Consider the following 18,125-nt stretch of genomic DNA (forward strand, 5'->3'; position numbering starts at 1 on the left):
AATGAACCCAAACTAGTCATGTCCATTAACTTCAGTGGGTCTATTCAGTATGGGTCTCTATGTCACAGGCTGACATAAAAAAGAAATTGGTTGGTTTTTGGCAGATAAGAAATAAAAACAAAGAAATGAAGAATGGCCAGGTGGAGATGCAACAGCTTGGAGGGTGACATGGACAGAAGGTCCTAGCAGTCGTGGCTCCTCCTTTCTTAGTTTCATCACTCTGCGCCCTAAAGTGTGTGGAAACAAAAGAAACTTGTGTGGGTAGGATCCAAATTAGGTTAGTTCCAAGCAGGCCTTTTCCCCCAGCAGGAGCTCACTGGAGCTCTGGCACCTTTCAGGTGGGCACCATTGCCATTCTGAGATAACAACGGAGGCTCCATGGCACCTCTTTTTCTAGAAATATAGTACTGGTTCCAAGTTGCTATGTAACTCACATTTCTCTTTCCGGCACTGTGGTCTAAACCACAGAGCCTAGGGCTTGCCGATCAGAAGGTTGGCGGTTCGAACCCCCGCGATGGGGTGAGCTCCTGTTGCTTGGTCCCTGCTCCTGCCAACCTAGCAGTTTGTAAGCATGTCAAGTGCAAGTAGATAAATAGGTACCACTCCAACAGGAAGGTAAACGGTGTTTCCATGCGCTGTTCTGGTCTGCCAGAAGCAGCTTAGTCATGCTGGCCACGTGACCTGGAAGCTGTACTCCGGCTCCCTTGGCCAATAAATTGAGATAAGCACCACAACCCCAGAGTCATCCGTGACTGGACCTAATGGTCAGGGGTCCCTTTACCTTATCCCCAAAATAAACCAAGCCACCACGTGTAAGTGCTCTTACCACAAAGGTTATGAATGATTTTAGACAGTTCAGTGCGAGAAAATACTTCAGATTTTCTTTAAAGGAAGACTCAAGAGGAGATAAGAGTGTCATTTGTTTTGTTTTTTTGTTTTTTGACAGTTTAATAGCTTCACATTGGTCTGTGATTAGTTCAGAATCTTTTCCTCTGTATTTTGTCACTATCCATGGGCGAGAAAACATGCAACAGCCCTGTCTCTCCACGAGGGCTCATCACCACTAAAGACACTATTCTTTTAAAGAACACTTACAGATCACCCAAGATGTCTGTTGCAACAGAAATTGTCTTGCTCCTCCCATCCCTACCATTCTATAAACTCCCCCCGCCCTCCCGCTTCCCCCTTTCTGCAGCTGAGCCATTCCTGGTTGTCGTAAAGAAGGCTGTGGTTCATATTCCCTGTGGACTATGTCAGTGGCAAGAGCTGGTGGGATCCTTTCCCCCAACACAGAAAAGTAGATACAGTCAAGGTTGTTTCTTTTTCTACCTGGGATGACTTTAGGGAGGAGATGCAGCTGAAGAGGCCAGTTAAATGAAAGAACAACATGACAAGACGGACGAGAGGGAGATAACAAGAGGGTAATATTGGTTGCCAACCCGAAACATCCCCCGAGATTTCTCTCCAAAAGTGTTCAAATACTCAGGCGATACTAGCAAGCAAAGAATCACAACACCCCACCAGGTTAGGGTGTTTTCTTTTTATTCCTATTGTACAGCTGGGGAAACAGAAAGCACAAGGTGGCAAAGCATGCCCAAATAAGGTCCCAGGGGAAAAAAAACCCCCTCCAAAGTCTTCAATTCACCTATTTGCGTTGGCCATCAGACAGCCCTCTGTGGAAGGGGAGCAAAACCATAGGGAGAGCAATGGAGAAATGTATCATGGCAGCAAAAGTAGAGGAATCAGGACACATGGGCAGAAATGCAAAAGATGCTAACATTTTTTTTCTTTTTTTTTCTTTTGCATAGAGATTATTTTCCCCCATTCAATTTTTTTTGTGTGTTTTTCTTTCCCTGCCTTTTCAATTTTTTTGTTTAGGTTTTTTTTTATTAAAAAAAGAGTAGTGGTAAAGTAAACCACTTTTTTTTTGGGGGGGGGGGGCTGCTGGAGGTTGCCAGGGAAAAGGCCTTGTCAGGCTTGTTCGTTCCCACAGAGTCCGAGTTTGTGCTGTGCTTTATTGAACACAGAGCTTTGTTTTCAGTGAGCACAATGCGATTCGAACAGTACAGACGGTGCGTTCTTTTATCTACATGATGAGGTGAGCCTGTTTCAATCACTAGCATGATGAAGATGGGAGAATGGGCTTATATACAAGAGGAATTGCTTTCACATTACAAACATCATCTTCCTACAAAGCAGCAAATTTCCCCCCGCAAATAACAAAATATTAAATAATTTTTGCATTTCCCGCATAGTCCAGTCCAGTTGAATCTATATGAATATTGATGCTTGTCTTCCGTAGAATATCATCACGTAAATCCCCCTTGTCGGTTACTCAACTTAACTATAATACTGCTTTACAATGCAACCCACCAACTGTAACTCAAAACAGCAGGAGCCAACACAAGAAATTCTTTGGCAAATGTAATACACATTTGCAGGTGGGTCTTCAGAAGACATGGTGGCAAGACTAAGACTCAGCCTAGTAGTCCTTTGCACAGGACGTTCCAAATAGAATTGCTTACTCTCTTTATGATCATGCCAGGCCAAATCAAAATCAATGTAACATTATCTATGTCAGCGGACCCCAAATCAAGCCAGTGGTTATGGACAGACCCATATTCCCCTTCTTTTCTACCAGTGTAAGTAAAAGACCATGAATGATAGGTCAGACTATTCTCAGTTGCATCTTCCTTTATTTGTGTTTTCCTGAGCCAGATAATTTTAAGTAGGTGAGATGTGTCAGTGTTCTTATACTCTCTCTTTTCTCGGATAGCCAAAGTTGGGGCTTCAAGGACCTAACAAGTTTTCAGTTGACCCAGTTAGCTATTTTCCTTCCCAGACATTCTGGGGGTACATTTAACACTAGTCAAATGGGCAATCTTACATGTGCCGTTCCCCAAACAGAGTCATAAATACAGGCATGAGCAATTGGTGTGTGTGTGTGTGTGTGTGTGTGTGTGTGTTTAAACTGTTGAGCAATGTAGGGGCCCTAGCTGGATAAAGCTGAATTTGGGATGACGTTTGAGGAAGCACTGAAACAGTTTCTATTTGCCCAATATTTCTTTGTGTGCACTGTATGAGATAAAAAAGCAGGTATATTTACAGAATGATTTCCTGCTACAACCTTATAATTTGGGGGTGTTAATGGCATACAGTATATAGCACAGATATAGGTAACTTCTGTAGGCCTGGAACATAAAAGCTTGTTCTTGTGAGTGTCTGTGACAAGCAAACAATTGTTTGAATCGTCTCAGACAAATATAGGTGAATTAAAAGAGAGTTGGTCAATTCACCTGGGGCAAGCAGGTGACAGAGAAAAATGGAAAGGCGCCATTGGAATTCCTGGCGATCAACATGCTTTGTTGATCCCTATAAAAGGGGTTTATAAAGCAAAGTATTGCCCCAAATACAGAGATCTCTTATTTCCCCTCGGATATGGCAATTTAGAAAAAGAAAACAGGGCTAAAAACCTGCTTTACACTAGTTTGAAATTTGGTCCGCACTCTGCCTTCTGGAGATGTAAACTGGAGGAGGATGTTGTGTTCGCCCCATGCTTTCCCTTTCCCCTGTTGATAACTGCTCACCACACACCAGATTTATGAAATATAAAATGTGAGCAAATTTTGTTCTGCCATCTTCTGCTTAAATGTCACCCTTCGATGCAACATCTAACCCTGCTGCAAATTCCACATGCAAAAACAATGTCTGTAAACCATCAGTTAATGCAGATGTGCCTTTCTGCATGAAATGGCTCCAATCTGCACATTTATTTTGATCCTGGCATTTTGAGAGTTTGCATAATTTGGGATTTTTTTAACCATAGGATATTTCATGGTGTGGTCGCAAGAGGAGACGAGCGCTGCTTACGGAACTTAAAGCGGATGCCAAGATAAGAGGATGGAGAGTGATGCAGGAACCCATCTCTCTGCTGCAGCAACCTTTTATAGAACGGTAACTGCGTGTTTTCATCTAGGGGTCCGCAAAGACAGGAAATTAGCCTTAAAAAAAAATAGAGTGAACTTCTTAGAAATCCAAATTCTGCTCAGTTTTTAGGCATGCAGAAACAAGGAAATGAACAGCTCCCAGGAACAGGGAAGTTGCTGTGCTGACTGATGTAAAACTCAGTTAAAACAAGCTTGAGGTTCAAGGATAAAACACCTGCTTTTTGCTGTATGCCACTATTTCAGAGTACCACAGCTCCATGAAGAGAAGAGACACCCCCCCCTTACCCCAGACCTCTAGTCCATATTGGTATAGCAGAAATGGAAGGACAGAGAACCAGAAAACATTCCCAGTTAGTCTGGAATTGTTTTTGTCCAGTGTCACATGCCCGAAATGTTTCTACCCCTTCAGCAGTGATTAATGAAATGTGGCACACCAGTCGCTGGGGGATTTAAGCCTTTTCCTTCATAAATCTTGCTGGAGTTGTGTATTAGGTGAACAAGTCCCCCCACAGAATACACTTGCACTCCTCGCCGCCATGCATGTAACAACTCCGGCGCGTAACAGAAAAAGAATGAAACCTAGGAATGGAAAGGGAGAACTATTCTTCATCTCTGCCATTCAGGGGAGCTATTTCAGCTTGTTTTTGCCAGGACTTTTTGATTTTTAGAAAACGGGGGGGATTTGTTCATTTCCCTCCCCTCCTTTTTTTTGTTTTTTTACAGACCTTCAGGACAAAGCATTAAAAACAGTTATATTTATATATCTATTTATATAGTTCTTCATTTTGCCAGCGGGTTGACATCGCTCCATCCTCCTGTCCGACTTGACTGTAGGTGTGTGTGTGTGCATGTGTGTGAGAGACTTGCCGTCCCAACTCCAGCCCGTAAGGTTATGACATCGGACGCAGTCGTTCTTCGGATGGAACGGTAAGGAAACCAAGGCCTTATTCAACCAACCTATGGAGGAAATGGGAGGGAAACGGGTCACACAAAACAACCCTTGTCGGACACACAGAGAGGATGACACAGGTCTTTCCCCCCTTTGCTAGACCGAGCCAGAGTCGGTCCCCTCTGGCTTCCGGAAACCGTCGCTTATCATGCGGAGATGTTTTTCGCAGGCGATCTCTTGGGGGAGAACAATGAGTTGGTACGCAGCATTCTCTCCTTTGTTACCTTCTGTCCATACCACTCCCAAAAGACGACAGTGCAGGCTATATATTGCTCAGATTCCCCTCAGGCTTAAGAGGTTTGGGAAGCCTCGCATGGAAGGCTAGAGAGCCGAGGAACAATTTGCGTGGGGTGGTCTGAAGTACTGCAGTGGCAATAGCGACAGGAGCAGGAGCGCTGGCCGCAAGCCTGCTTTTGCCATCAATCCAGTGAAGTAGCTTGGTTGGGTTACAAGGGGCGTGAAGTTCTCAAAAATGTGCGGTATTCCAGTACGTTTCTGCAGTCTGGAAGAGGGCGGAGGGGGCAGAAGGGGCAGGCGAGGGACACGGAGAAAGTTTTCTTCATCCTTCCGAGCGGCGCAGAATGTTCATCAGACAGGTACAATATGGAGGCCTAGGCTGTCGCCCTGCAGTTTCATGTGGTTTCCATGGTAACTAGTGGCGGTCATAGGCAGCGGCAGCAGTGGGAGGTGCGGAGCCCCGGGATGTGGCACTATAATAATAAGGGGAACCTGAAAGTTAACACAGGAGAAGAATGGACTGATTGAAAGGACATACAGTAAAATAAAATAAGAAAAGAAAGGAAGAGAAAGAGAGCGAGAGCAAGAGAGAGAGGCATATTAAAAGGAACTAGAGACAGAAACCCAAGGATGGGGACTCATTATGGCCAATATAAAGAACAGGGAACCTGCATTTGCTAAATTACATAGTGCTAGTCACACAGAAAGAGTTCTGGCGCAGCTGCTGCATTCTGGATTCCAGTTAGATGCTGTTCAGGAGGATAACCTAGATTCATAGGAGCCAACTCCTAGAGGCCGAGGTTCCTTTGGACTCCCAGTAAAATATTTGAGGGGGTCGGTCCAAGTTGATGGACATTGCCATTCAAATGGTATGCGTCTTGTGATTGATTAGGTGGGGCAAAATATTGGGCCCCACAATATTTATTTATTGGGCCCCACAATATAGATTCCTCGTGTAGCAATTGCCACTTGCCTGCATTCATAGGAATATTTCCCCAAAAGCACCTCACGGATGCTAAATGTCAGATTTGGAACCCTCTCTGCTGATCCACCACAATTACAATTCAGAATGTTTTGTAAGGAATGTTATGCTGCTGAAAACCTTCCTTTGTGAGCCTGTTGATGATACCTAAGAGCTCCAAGCTTCCAAAATACAGTGGTACCTTGGGTTAGGGTAAATACTTAATTCATTCCGGAGGTCCGTTCTTAACCTGAAACTGTTCTTAACCTGAAGCACCACTTTAGCCAATGGGGCCTCCTGTTGCCGCCGCGCCGCTGGAGCACGATTTCTGTTCTCATCCTGAGGCAAAGTTCTTAACCTGAAGCACTATTTATGGGTTAGCAGAGTCTGTAACCTGAAGCGTATGTAACCCGAAGCGTATGTAACCCGAGGTACCACTGTACCTGGGTTTCCTGGTCCACTCCAGTGGGGGGAAGTACTGATCTGGTTTTTTAAATTAAAGAAATGGGTACATAGCCTTCTTTGTATCGTGTTAAATATTCAGGGGTGTTGAAAATCAGGGGAGGAAAAGGGGTGGGCCTTTAAAACAAAGCTGCAAAGCAGTCAGCGATTAAACTGATGGACAAGGGGGAGTTCGTAAAAAAGTGTGACATATTTTACAAAAGGGCTTTTGGCTGCCGCTAAGGGCAAGGCCGATTTTTGCAATAACAAAACCAGAAGAGCACAAACCTGAAGCATGTGGTGCAATGGATCAGTGTGTCTGGCTGTTAGCAGTCAATTTTAAGGGACTAGAGGGGAAGGTGTAAAGGTAAAGGTAAAGGGGACCCCTGACCATTAGGTCCAGTCGTGACCGGCTCTGGGGTTGCGTGCTCATCTCGCTCTATAGGCAAAGGGAGCCGGCGTTAGTCTGCAGACAGCTTTCTGGGTCATGTGGCTAGCATGACTAAGCCGCTTCTGGCGAACCAGAGCAGCGCACAGAAACGCCGTTTACCTTCCCGCCGGAGCGGTACCTATTTATCTACTCGCACTTTGAGGTGCTTTCAAACTGCTAGGTTGGCAGGAGCAGGGACCAAACAATGGGAGCTCACCCCGTTGTGGGGATTCAAACCACCGACCTTCTGACCGGCAAGTCCTAGGCTCTGTGGTTTAACCCACAGCGCCACCCGCGTCAGAAAGGGGAAGGTGTAGGAAGGGCCTGAACCAGCAAAAGTATGGAATTGCTTCTATTCCTTCTGCCTTAAGTTGCCCATTAAGGAAGTTGGACTAGATAAGCCTTTGCTCTGATGCAGCGGGGCTGTTTTTATCTTCTTGTGATGTGTGCAAAGGAACTGGTCAGATTCTTAGGGTGGTGCATGTAGGACCAGAGAAAAGAAAGGGTGCTCAGTAGCAGCCAAATCAACTAGGTAAGACACCCGTGGCTTTTTGGAGAAATACCTTCGCAGGTGGAAGATATCCTTGTCTTTGAGTTTCTTCACACAGTCAGTAAACAACTGCTTTTAACGCACTTCAATTTCTGATGCGTTTACATGATCAAGGGGCTAATCAGATGCAGAAAAGAGATGGAAGCTAATGAAAAGAGCCCCGTGAGAATTAAAGACTCTTGTCTCAAATCTGTTTCATATTAGGATAAATGGCTCTGTAAATAGCTGTGAGGCCTTCATCTCAGGCATGCAGAGATGGGGATACTTTGGAATTCGCTGCGAGTACACAGGGGAGCTCACGTGGGAAAGTGGGTGGGATAAAACCCTCTGGGGTTCTGTGCTTACACAGGAGGCACTCAATAATATTTATTTTGCCTGTGCATGAATGCTTCTCTAAAATGCCCAGAGAGCATGATGTTGTGAGAGGGAATGTTGCAGGTCATATTGGGTCTAGGGCTAACTAATCCTCATCTGGTCTGACTCCTGAGTCTTTCAGCAGCAGTCTGTGGGAGGGCTAGACTTGCCCTGCCTAAGTAAATTGCAGTGATGCTGGAGTCTGGAGCAACACATCCTATCTTCTATTATAACAGACCCTCCAAGTGTTCCTAATTTCCAGGGACAGTCCTGGATTTACAGAAGTTGTCCCAGTTTCTGATTTGATCTCAGAATGCCCCGTTTTCCCTTAGGATGCCCCTATTATCATCGGAGACATGTTGGAGGGTATGGAGTTATGCAACCCCCCGAGCCAAGGAAATAAGTAAGTGTACAACCTTGGACAAATGAAGGCAGCCCTATATAGGGAAGTTTTTAAATGTTTAATGTTTTATTATGTTTTTATAGATGTTTGAAGCCGCCCAGTGTGGCTGGGGAAACCCAATCAGATGGGTGATGTACTGCTATGACTATTATTATTTGAATAGGACGTCCCTATTTTCATTGGAGAAATGTTGGAGGATATGTTATCATGGTGGTCCAGAAGGCTGCACCCTGTCCTGTCAAATTGGCAAACTTTTGCAACAGGAGTTTCCATAGCCTCTTTTTTCACATGCCTTTCATAAAATGGGGGGGGGGGCAGCTGGAGACATAGCTATTAGGAAAACTGAAAGTTGCATAAGTGCTGCACACATTCTTTTCTGTTGTTATCTCTGTTGTTTTCTGGTCAGTTAGGTTCTGCAGGTTTCTGAAATGCTACAAAACCCTACAGAACCAGTTTACCAGAAACAGTTCCAGAATTAGTACACTCTATGGGACTACAATCTGTTTCTAGCTAGTTTGGTCCTGTAAAAACTGAGGTATGTGGCTGTCTGAACACCACTACCTGCCATTTTCAGGTTTTGAAAAGCTTTGCTAACTTAGTAATAGTGAGATATTAACGATCCTGGAATAAACTATGACTATTGCTAAGTTGAGGGACACGGGTGGCGCTATGGTCTAAACCACAGAGCCTAGGGCTTGCCGATCAGAAGGTCAGCGGTTCAAATCCCCACGACAGGGTGAGCTCCCGTTGCTCGGTCCCTGCTCCTGCCAACCTAGCAGTTCAAAAGCACCTCAAAGTGCAAGTAGATAAATAGGTACTGCTCTGGTGGGAAAGTAAACTGCATTTCCGTGCGCTGCTCTCGTTCGCTGAAGCGGCTTAGTCATGCTGGCCACATGACCTGGAAGCTGTACACCGGCTCCCTCGGCCAGTAAAGCAAGATGAGCACCACAACCCCAGAGTTGTCTGTGACTGGACCCTAATGGTCAGGGGTCCCTTTACCTTTACCTAATTACTAAGTTACTAAAGCTTTTTAAGCCATTAGGTCCCACTTCTTTTCCACACCATCAAACACTGTCCATTGTCTTATAGGGTTTTCTGTTAATTGATTTTGCCAACGGTATGTTCTTTATAACCTTACCGTTCGCTGCTTAGGAACTTTGGTGTTAAGCAATGTATATACCTTGTTCAAATAAATAAATAAATAAATAGCCTTGCAAATTAGAGAAGTGGGCAGGGGTGTGGAGTGGGGGGAAATAACTAAAGGTACCTCATTTGTATAAATGATCATGTCATCCTCAAATTATTAACTGCCAGGAACAATGAACTGAGCTGATGGCTAAATGATGGAGTTATTTGGAGGTGGGAAAGCCACTTCCAGCTTGCCCAGGAGGTGGGGTTGCGGGCTTCACGCCCACCCCACGTGAGCGGGGGCTGGTCGCAGCCCCCACGAGAGCAGGGGAATCCCGGCCAGGCCTGCCCCCCCCAGCCAGCCAATCGGCTGGCTGGGGGGGCGTGGCCTGCCCTATTTAGGGCCGGCGCAGAGGGGGCTCGCCCTCTTTTCGCCGGCTAGCCCTCACGTTTTTCCCACCCTCCCTCCCTTTAAGTGGGCCTTAGGTAGGTCTTTGACTTTGCTATGGACTTCGGTCTGTCGCCGCAAGGGGCATGGTAGGAATTTTTCCCAATTGGCAATTTCTAGCCTTTTGGTTTTTCGCCTACCTCGTAGCAACTCGTCACAACTTCTCGGCATTGGCGGTAGGCATTGTAAGAAGGGGTTAAGAGGATGTGTGTGGGGGGAGGAACGCCATCACCTCCCCCCAGTGAGCGAAGGGTGGTCCGTTAAAGGACTCCGGGGGGCGTGGCCCTGTCCGAAGCCTATGGAGGTGAGGGCCAAAGGCACGCCCCAGAGCGGTGACCCGGGGGAGCTCCTAGTCGACGTGCCTCGGCAGGAGACTCCCCCGATATAGTGTTAACCCTTCCCCGTGTCTCCAGCAAATGGGCTGGAGCCAGATAGTCGTTAGGACCAATGCCTAAGCCAATGCCTCTCATTCCTGAATTCAATAAAGTTGTGGCCTAATTCGCCCAATTAACCTTAAATTATGGTGTCTCGTGTCTTTATTTATCCTGGTGGGGGGCGGGAACTCGCCATGCAATGTACCCTCCCTGCCCCCCGGCCCCCTGGTGAAATAGAAACAAATAAGGAAAAGAAAACAAGGAGACAAACAGAAGGCGAGAGCAAGAGATGGCAGGGGATGCAAGAGAGATACTCACTTAGTAAGGCTGGGTTGCTGAACCTCCAGGCCTCGTTGTAGGTTGTGTACTGAGGGTGACTGTAAGGATTTCCTGAGAATTCACTCCCTAGGAAAGAGCAAAGGAAGGGTGAGTCATTCATTAAGTATGTTTCACACTGAAGGTGGGGGAGCAAAATGGTGACAAATGCCTAACAAGGGAGAGGGGGAGCGTGAAGCCACACTTGTGAGTTTTCTCCTTGTTACCCTTGTTTCCTTGTGCTTTCTCCATCTCCCCACTTTCACCATAATAATAATTTATTATTTATACCCCGCCCATCTGGCTGGGCTTCCCCAGCCACTCTGGGCGGCTTCCAAAAAATATTAAAATACTGCAATACATCAAACGCTAAAAGCTTCCCTAAACAGGGCTGCCTTCAGATGTCTTCTAAAAGTCTGGTAGTTGTTGTTCTCTTTGACATCTGGTGGGAGGGTGTTCCACAAGGCGGGTGCCACTACCGAGAAGGCCCTCTGCCTGGTTCCCTGTAACTTGGCTTCTCTCAGCGAGGGAACCGCCAAAAGGCCCTTGGAGCTGGACCTCAGTGTCCGGGCAGAACGATGGGGGTGGAGACGCTCCTTCAGGTATACTGGACCGAGGCCCTTTAGGGCTTTAAAGGTCAACTCCAACACTTTGAATTGTGCTTGGAAACATACTGGGATTTCGTACCATGATTTCGGCTTTGCCTGTGTGGATTAATGCAATGCAGACGTTAAACATCTATTTCTGATGTGCTGTTTCGGAGGATTTGGTCTTCCTGTCCTATGGACGCAAGTTGTGAGCTGGCGGGAAGGGGTGGTTTCAAAGGTTGTGTGCAAAGCTGCCCTTCCACTTGCCCAAGGGGACGTCTCCCTGCTCTCCTCTCCTCCTGCAGCCACCAGCACACCCTCAAAATCTGCTCCAAGCGGTTGGGAGAACCCTCTGGAGCAGATTTTGGGGTCCGTGGAGAGAGAAGGGGCAGTCCTTCTGTGTGAGTGGAATGCTGCTCATACAGTGTTAGATACAACCTCAAGGTGTTCTTAATATATAAAGCATGTTGTATTTTCTAGGAAAGCTCAATCTCACCTAGGGATGGATGAATTCATTAGTTTTGATTTCTCTTAAGTACTGTTTGATTTCCAGTCTTAAGTACTGTTCACCACATTTCTGAATTAGTTTGTGGAGTGTCGTTGTTGTTTCAAAACCAGCATTTCACAGTGCACATTTTCCCTTGTAGACACATTTATGCAAACAGTTCCCCCTAAAGTTATGCATTTTGTATATTGTTTTCACTAATACGTGCATTATTTTTTCCTCTAGGGGGTTGGTTACATGACGCTCAGGGTCCCGTCCAAGTCTACATTTCTATGATTCTAATATACCATAATTTTTGCTCTATAAGACTCACTTTCCCCCCCCTTAAAAGTAAGGGGAAATATGTGTGCATCTTATGGAGTGAATGCAGGCTGCACAGCTATCCCAGAAGCCAGAACAGCAAGAGGGATTGCTGATTTCACTGCGCAGCGATCCCTCTTGCTGTTCTGGCTTCTGAGATTCAGAATTCCCCCCCCTTGTTTTCCTCCTCCAAAAACTAGGTGCGTCTTGTGGTCTGGTGCGTCTTATAGAGCAAAAAATGCTGTACCTTTTTTCCTGTTGGATAATTGCATCACAAAATTCGTAGAAGTGCAAATTTCGAATGTGCAAATTTTGTGTTTTGGCTTATGCGTCATTTCAGGGAGCGCAAATTGGGTGGCTTTGCAAAAGAATGGAAATTGTGCAGAATTTCTTCCCCCACTCCTGTAAGGAAAGCATGTGCAGGGACCTGCCCAAGTCAGAGAGGAGTTTCTTCACAAAGCCCTATCTGTGTCTGTAAAAAGAAGTCTCGGCTGCTCCCCCTTCTCCCATCTGTATTGTCACCCTAAACTGTTTACAGTGAATCTGAAGTGCAGGTTAAGTAGAGGAGAAAGAGCCTCTCTCTCTCTCCAGAGCAGTCAAGGGGATCCAGGGAGGGAGAAGCAGCGAGTGTGAAAGGTGTTTATTGACGAGGAGTGAAAGGAAACGTGCTGCAGGATAATGAGCTTTTGAGCTCAACTGTGACCAAGAGGAACTGAGCTATCTCCTTCCCCGATCACTAATGAAACACATGTAATTTCCTCATCAGCACTGGATTCTGTTTAACTGCTCCCTTTACAGCAGACCCTGGCTGTGACCTGCTCTCTTGGCTGGTCCCAAAGCTTTTCTGCCAAAGCCTGGGATGTTCTGTAAACGTTGCCAAGGAGTCAAAAGGCAAGCGGAGGCCAGGCTTTTGGGGAATAACAAAGTCCACGGAGCAAAAGGGTCCCTGGACATTACAGGCCTGCCCTGAGGAACCACCACCCCAGATCGTCAGGAAGGGCTATAATTCACGTGGCACAGCATCATCTATTTTGCATGCAGAAGTTCCTTGCTTAAAAACTCAGCATCTCCAGCTAGACAGGGGAGAGAAGTGTCTCTGAAATCCAGGAGACCCACTGCCAGACAATTAATTGAGCTAGAAGGTTCAATGGTCTGATCAGATGATCTTCAGGGTCCCTACAATACTATGAGTCTGAGACTCAGTCTAAAGCATCTTCCTATTCCATTTTCAAGCAGCAGAAATACCCTTTCACTAGCCTCATAGTGGGACGTGGGTGGCGCTGTGGGTTAAACCATAGAGCCTAGGACTTGCCGATCAGAAGGTCGGCGGTTCGAATCCCTGTGACGGGGTGAGCTCCCGTTGCTCAGTCCCTGCTCCTGCCAACCTAGCAGTTCGAAAGCATGTCAAAGTGCAAGTAGATAAATAGGTACAGCTCCGGTGGGAAGGTAAACGGCGTTTCCGTGCTCTGCTCTGGTTTGCCAGAAGTGGCTTAGTCATGCTGGCCACATGACCCAGAAGCTGTATGCCGGCTCCCTCGGCCAATAAAGCGAGATGAGTGCCGCAACCCCAGAGTCGGCCATGACTGGACCTAATGGTCAGGGGTCCCTTTGCCTTTACCTAGCCTCATAGGACTTTGCTGGTCAATGTGGTTCACCGGTGGTGTCCCTGTTCCTCAGGGTGGAACTGGGGAGCCAGGCTTCTCCTAGCTCCAGAAACAGGCTTACATAATATCTCTAGGACAGCGATAGCAACTGAGGTTAAATGTCAGAAATAGAAATTTATCTCCTGGAGATGGGGAGTGCCATCCAGGTGCCAATCATTCAGAAGGAAGGACTTTCCCCAAGTATCTCCTCAAAATTTAGTATCCCTACTGTCTTGCCAGAGTGGTTCATGCTCTAGTTATCTCCCGCTTGGACTACTGCAATGCGCTCTATGTGGGGCTACCTTTGAACGTGACCTGGAAACTACAATTAATCCAGAATGCAGTAGATAGACTGGTGACTGAGAGTGGCCGCCAAGACCATATAACATTGGCTTCCAGTATGTTTCTGAGCACAATTCAAAATTTTGGTGCTGACTTTGAAAGCCCTAAATGACCTCGGTCCTGTATACCTGAAGAAGCGTCTCCACCCCCACCATTCAGCTGATGTCCAGCACCAAGGGCCTTCTGGTGGTTCCCTCCCTGCGAGAAGTGAGATTGCAGGGAACCAGGCAAAGGGCCTTCTCTGTAGTGGTGCCTGCCCTCCCATCAGATGTCAAGGAAATAAACAACTATCTGACTTTTAGAGGACATCTGAAGGCAACCCTGTTTAGGGAAGTTTTTAATGTTTGGTGTTTTCTCGTGTTTTTAATATTCTGTTGGGAGCCGCCCAGAGTGGCTGGGGAAACCCAGCCAGATGGGTGGGGTATAAATAATAAATTATTATTATTTAAAAGACTTCTCTTCTTCACAGGTACCTTAAGAATCTCTTTCAGTAATAATAATAATAATAATAATAATCAGCATCTAGACAAGTTGCCATCCAACCTGTTGATGGTTTGCTGCTTTCCCATGATTTAAATCCTCACTTTGTTCAAACCAACGTGAATGCTTAATGCAAAACACGTAGGTTTCATATTCAGGACTGGCAGCTCCTCAGTATTTCCAAGCTGTTTCAGTTTTGATCCATGTACATTCCCACAAGATGCTCTCCTGCCAGCAATAATGCCAGGATGCGTCTTTGTTTTGTTGTGTGTTCCCCACTTCCCTAAACAGTGGGATGTTCCAGGGCATCACTCTATCACTCTACAGATGTGGTTTCCTTTGGGTGAGAGAGCTTATATACACACACACACACACACATGCAAAAAACAGTGGAGGGAAACAGCAGCAAGCACTCCGATGAGCAGCAGATCTACTACCCAATACCAGATGTCCAGAGAAAGCCCTGAACCTTCAAAGTTCCTTCAGCCAACACTTAGTCATCAGATGTATTCTTACCCCAATCTCCTCCCTTTAGTTTGCAGGGTGGAGAGGAGGCCATTATCCTGTTGAAGCACACAGAGATTGCCACCTACCTACCAATCATTAGCTCCCATCAGCCAACTATTCTGAGCTATTAGTAGCCATCTAGCTTGGCCAGCAATGCAATAGTGTCTGGAAGTGTGTGCACACAGCTATACGTCTAACCGGCACACATAATTAATCCTTTCCGTGTTGCAGCTTTGTTCCCTGCGAATGCAAAAAGGGGAGCTGGCCTTTTAAAAAATAAGTTCATGAACTCTGAAAGGAAATGCAAGGTATGTTGATTATTTGCAATAAAATGTGCAAGCTCTCTGTATGCCTTAGGCTCATGCTGAGACCCATCAGGTGATTAGATAAAAAGTAGTTCTCATACAGAATTACTGTTGGTGCAGAACGCAATGGCCAGGTTGCTGACTGGGTCTAGACTGTCGGAGCACATGGAACCAATGCTGGCCTGACTACAGTGGCTACTAATTAGTTCCTGGCCCAATTCAAGTGCTGGTTTCGACCTATAAGGCTGATGCAGCCCAGGACCTCAATACTTCAAGGCCTGCCACTCCTGAAAACAAAAGTCAAAACCACTAAGAGACAGATCTAATTTGGCTGCCCACCAGAATATAATTGATAGGGCCAAGCAGACCTCTCTTGGACGGTTGTTCCAAATTTTGGATACCATCACTGAAAAGGTCCAAACTCTTGTGCCCATCTGTTATGCATCCAAGAGCAGAGAGAAAAGTGTCTTAGTGTAGCAGACTCATTCGGCGCAGGATGCGGCTCCTGAGATATTCTGGTCTCAGGCCATTCAGAGGCCAAAAAAGTTGAATGGAGCCTGAAAAGGTTGGAGAAATAATGATTTGACTTGCTGGCTCCACTCAGAACATTTGCAGCAGCTGCCATATTTTCTGCCAATCGAATTTTCCCAACTGTTTTCAGTATCATCCAAGAAAACTCTGAGCTGGTTGACGAACAAACCCTCAAGCACCTTGCCCAAATATGACAAATTTGAAAATAAAAGCAATAGACTGTTCTTCTATCTAATCAAACCTGAAACAGTTACAAATGTGTCAAAGCAAGAAGAACTTACCAGGCACCATTCCTGCAAGAGTTGAGGTTGGGTAGCTGCCCTGTCCGGTTGGTGGAACATGGGGTGGGTAGCCGGGCAAGGTTGTGCTTGCCATGTCACGACCTAGCAAGGAGAAAAAGCAGGGAGAGCCAATTTCAGTACAGTTGCTCAGGGTGTGAACTGTAAGGAAGAAAGCTCCTAGTTCAGAGAGTGCACCTCAGCTGCAAGCTCACTAGGTGGCATTTGGGTGTAGCAGGTTGTTTAGCAGATAAACATTCTTCTTACATCTACAAAGGCATCTGTACCTTCCTTAACAGAAGTTACAACGGCGCCTGTGGTGTTCAAAACAAACAAACAAAACCCTATGTGCTTTATTCAGTGATGCAGCTAGAATTGTATGCATGCTAGGTAAAGGTAAAGGTAAAGGGACCCCTGACCATTAGGTCCAGTTGTGGCTGACTCTGAGGTTGCGGCGCTCATCTCGCTTATTGGCCGAGGGAGCTGGTGTACAGCTTCTGGGTCATGTGGCCAGCATGACTAAGCCACTTCTGACAAACCAGAGCAGTGCATGGAAACACTGTTTACCTTCCCGCCGGAGTGGTACCTATTTATCTACTTGCACTTTGACATGCTTTGGAACTGCTAGGTTGGCAGGAGCAGGGACCGAGCAACAGGAGCTCACCCCGTTGCAGGGATTTGAGCCGCCAACCTTCTGATCAGCAAGTCCTAGACTCTGTGGTTTAACCCACAGCGCCACCTGCGTCCCTTGTATGCATGGGTTAGCATGTATGCATGCTAACCCAGAAGTAAATCTGATTCAGTTCAATAGGGGCAGGAGCAGAACTGGGCAACCATGCAGCCCTATCCTATGCAAGGAAGTTGCACTGAATTCAAAGTGATTTTGTGCCAGGTAAACGTACCTAATATTGCAACCCAAGTCTCAATTCCACAGCTTTACGCAAGGATTAATGGGTATGGATTGTAATATACTTTGCGAAGCTAACAAGTCTTTAATTATATAGGTTAGCTCAGTTGGTGGAGCGTGAGACTCTTAATCTCGGGGTCATAGGTTTGAGCCCCTTGTTGGGCAAAAGATTCCTGCATTGTAGTGGGTTAGACTAGATGACCGTTGTGCTCCCTTCCAACTCTACAGTTGTATGAGCATCTCCACCCCCATCGTTCAGCCTGGACACTGAGATCCAGTGCCGAGGGCCTTCTGGTGGTTCCCCCATTGCGAGAAGTGAGGTTACAGGGAACCAGACAGAGGGCCTTCTTGGTAGTGGCGCCTGCCCTGTGGGACACCTTCCCATCAGATGTCAAGGAAATAAGCAGCTATCCTATTTTTAAAAGACATCTGAAGACAGCCCTGTTTAGGGAAGTTTTTAATATTTAATGCTGTATTGTTTCTAACACTCAATTGGGAGCTGCCCAGAGTGACTGGGGAAACTCAGCCAATATTATTATTATTCTATGATATGCAGCCCAATCCTGGGAATTCAGCCCCATGTAATCCAGCTTCCTTTATTTGCAGGTATGCTTTTGTACAATTGCACCCATAACTGCACAAACACTAATAATGAAATACGTAACAAACAACTATAACCGCAAGTGTTCTTGACAGAGCTGGGTGAGCTTTCAAAAGATTAATTTGGAAACTATCAGGAATAAGACTCTCTGAGGATTGAAGCCTTTTTATCTGCCCCTGTACAAACTAAAAGAGCAGCTTGAGAAATTGCCGGACCGGTGGGAGCCCATCTCCCCCTCACCTCCAAACTAACTGAGCTCAAAAAGTGGATGTGCTGGAGAGCTTCCCACTCCCAGGGGTGTTTTGCAGGACATGTGCTCACCCCTCACTCTGACATATCTCCATTACATTAAACAGGAGAGATCTGATCCACCAATTCTTCTCCGGCTCAGATTTTAATCCAAGGGAGAGAAGAATTCTTAAGCTTGTAAAGTTTGCCTCTCTTTAGTTGGTTGCACTGTAACAAGGAGAACTTCACCCAAATCTTTGGTTCTTTCAGGAAACATGGTTGCTGCAGTTCTTCTGCTCAGTATAAGGGCATTTCTACATTTGGTCCAGGCATGTAGAAGCTGCCCAGCATGAGCCATTCAATGTCTCCTCTAC

The 18,125-nt window shown here is 46.2% G+C and overlaps 1 protein-coding gene and 2 long non-coding RNA genes across 12 annotated transcripts in view; 2 read left to right on the top strand and 1 right to left on the bottom strand.

The window, feature by feature from the left end:
* The window catches only part of LOC309532885, a 27,900-nt gene extending 23,951 nt beyond the window's left edge, over positions 1-3,949 (top strand). The window contains exon 3 of the long non-coding RNA XR_014220048.1: positions 3,827-3,949. This is a non-coding gene — a long non-coding RNA (uncharacterized lncRNA). The remainder of the gene's footprint in view (positions 1-3,826) is intronic.
* PAX2 (paired box 2) overlaps positions 1,494-18,125 on the bottom strand; it is a 143,941-nt gene continuing 127,309 nt past the window's right edge. For 5 of the 10 annotated variants that reach the window (XM_082223631.1, XM_082223633.1, XM_082223629.1 and 2 more), the window contains 3 exons: positions 16,019-16,120; positions 10,541-10,627; positions 1,494-4,904 (listed from right to left, as the gene is read on the bottom strand). In XM_082223631.1, the coding sequence (XP_082079757.1) occupies positions 4,675-4,904; positions 10,541-10,627; positions 16,019-16,120 (419 nt within the window). In that variant the 3' untranslated portion in view covers positions 1,494-4,674. Of the gene's footprint in view, positions 5,626-10,540; positions 10,628-16,018; positions 16,121-18,125 lie in introns of all 10 variants that reach the window. The other 5 variants (XM_082223634.1, XM_082223628.1, XM_082223630.1 and 2 more) reach the window with 3 other exon arrangements.
* On the top strand, positions 4,776-17,898 carry LOC309532891. Its single transcript, XR_014220054.1, has 2 exons — positions 4,776-4,874; positions 17,529-17,898. It is a non-coding gene; the product is annotated as an uncharacterized lncRNA (long non-coding RNA).

Source organism: Podarcis vaucheri (genome assembly GCF_965113315.1).
Source record: "Podarcis vaucheri genome assembly, chromosome: 5".
NCBI classification, from domain to species: Eukaryota; Metazoa; Chordata; class Lepidosauria; order Squamata; family Lacertidae; genus Podarcis; species Podarcis vaucheri.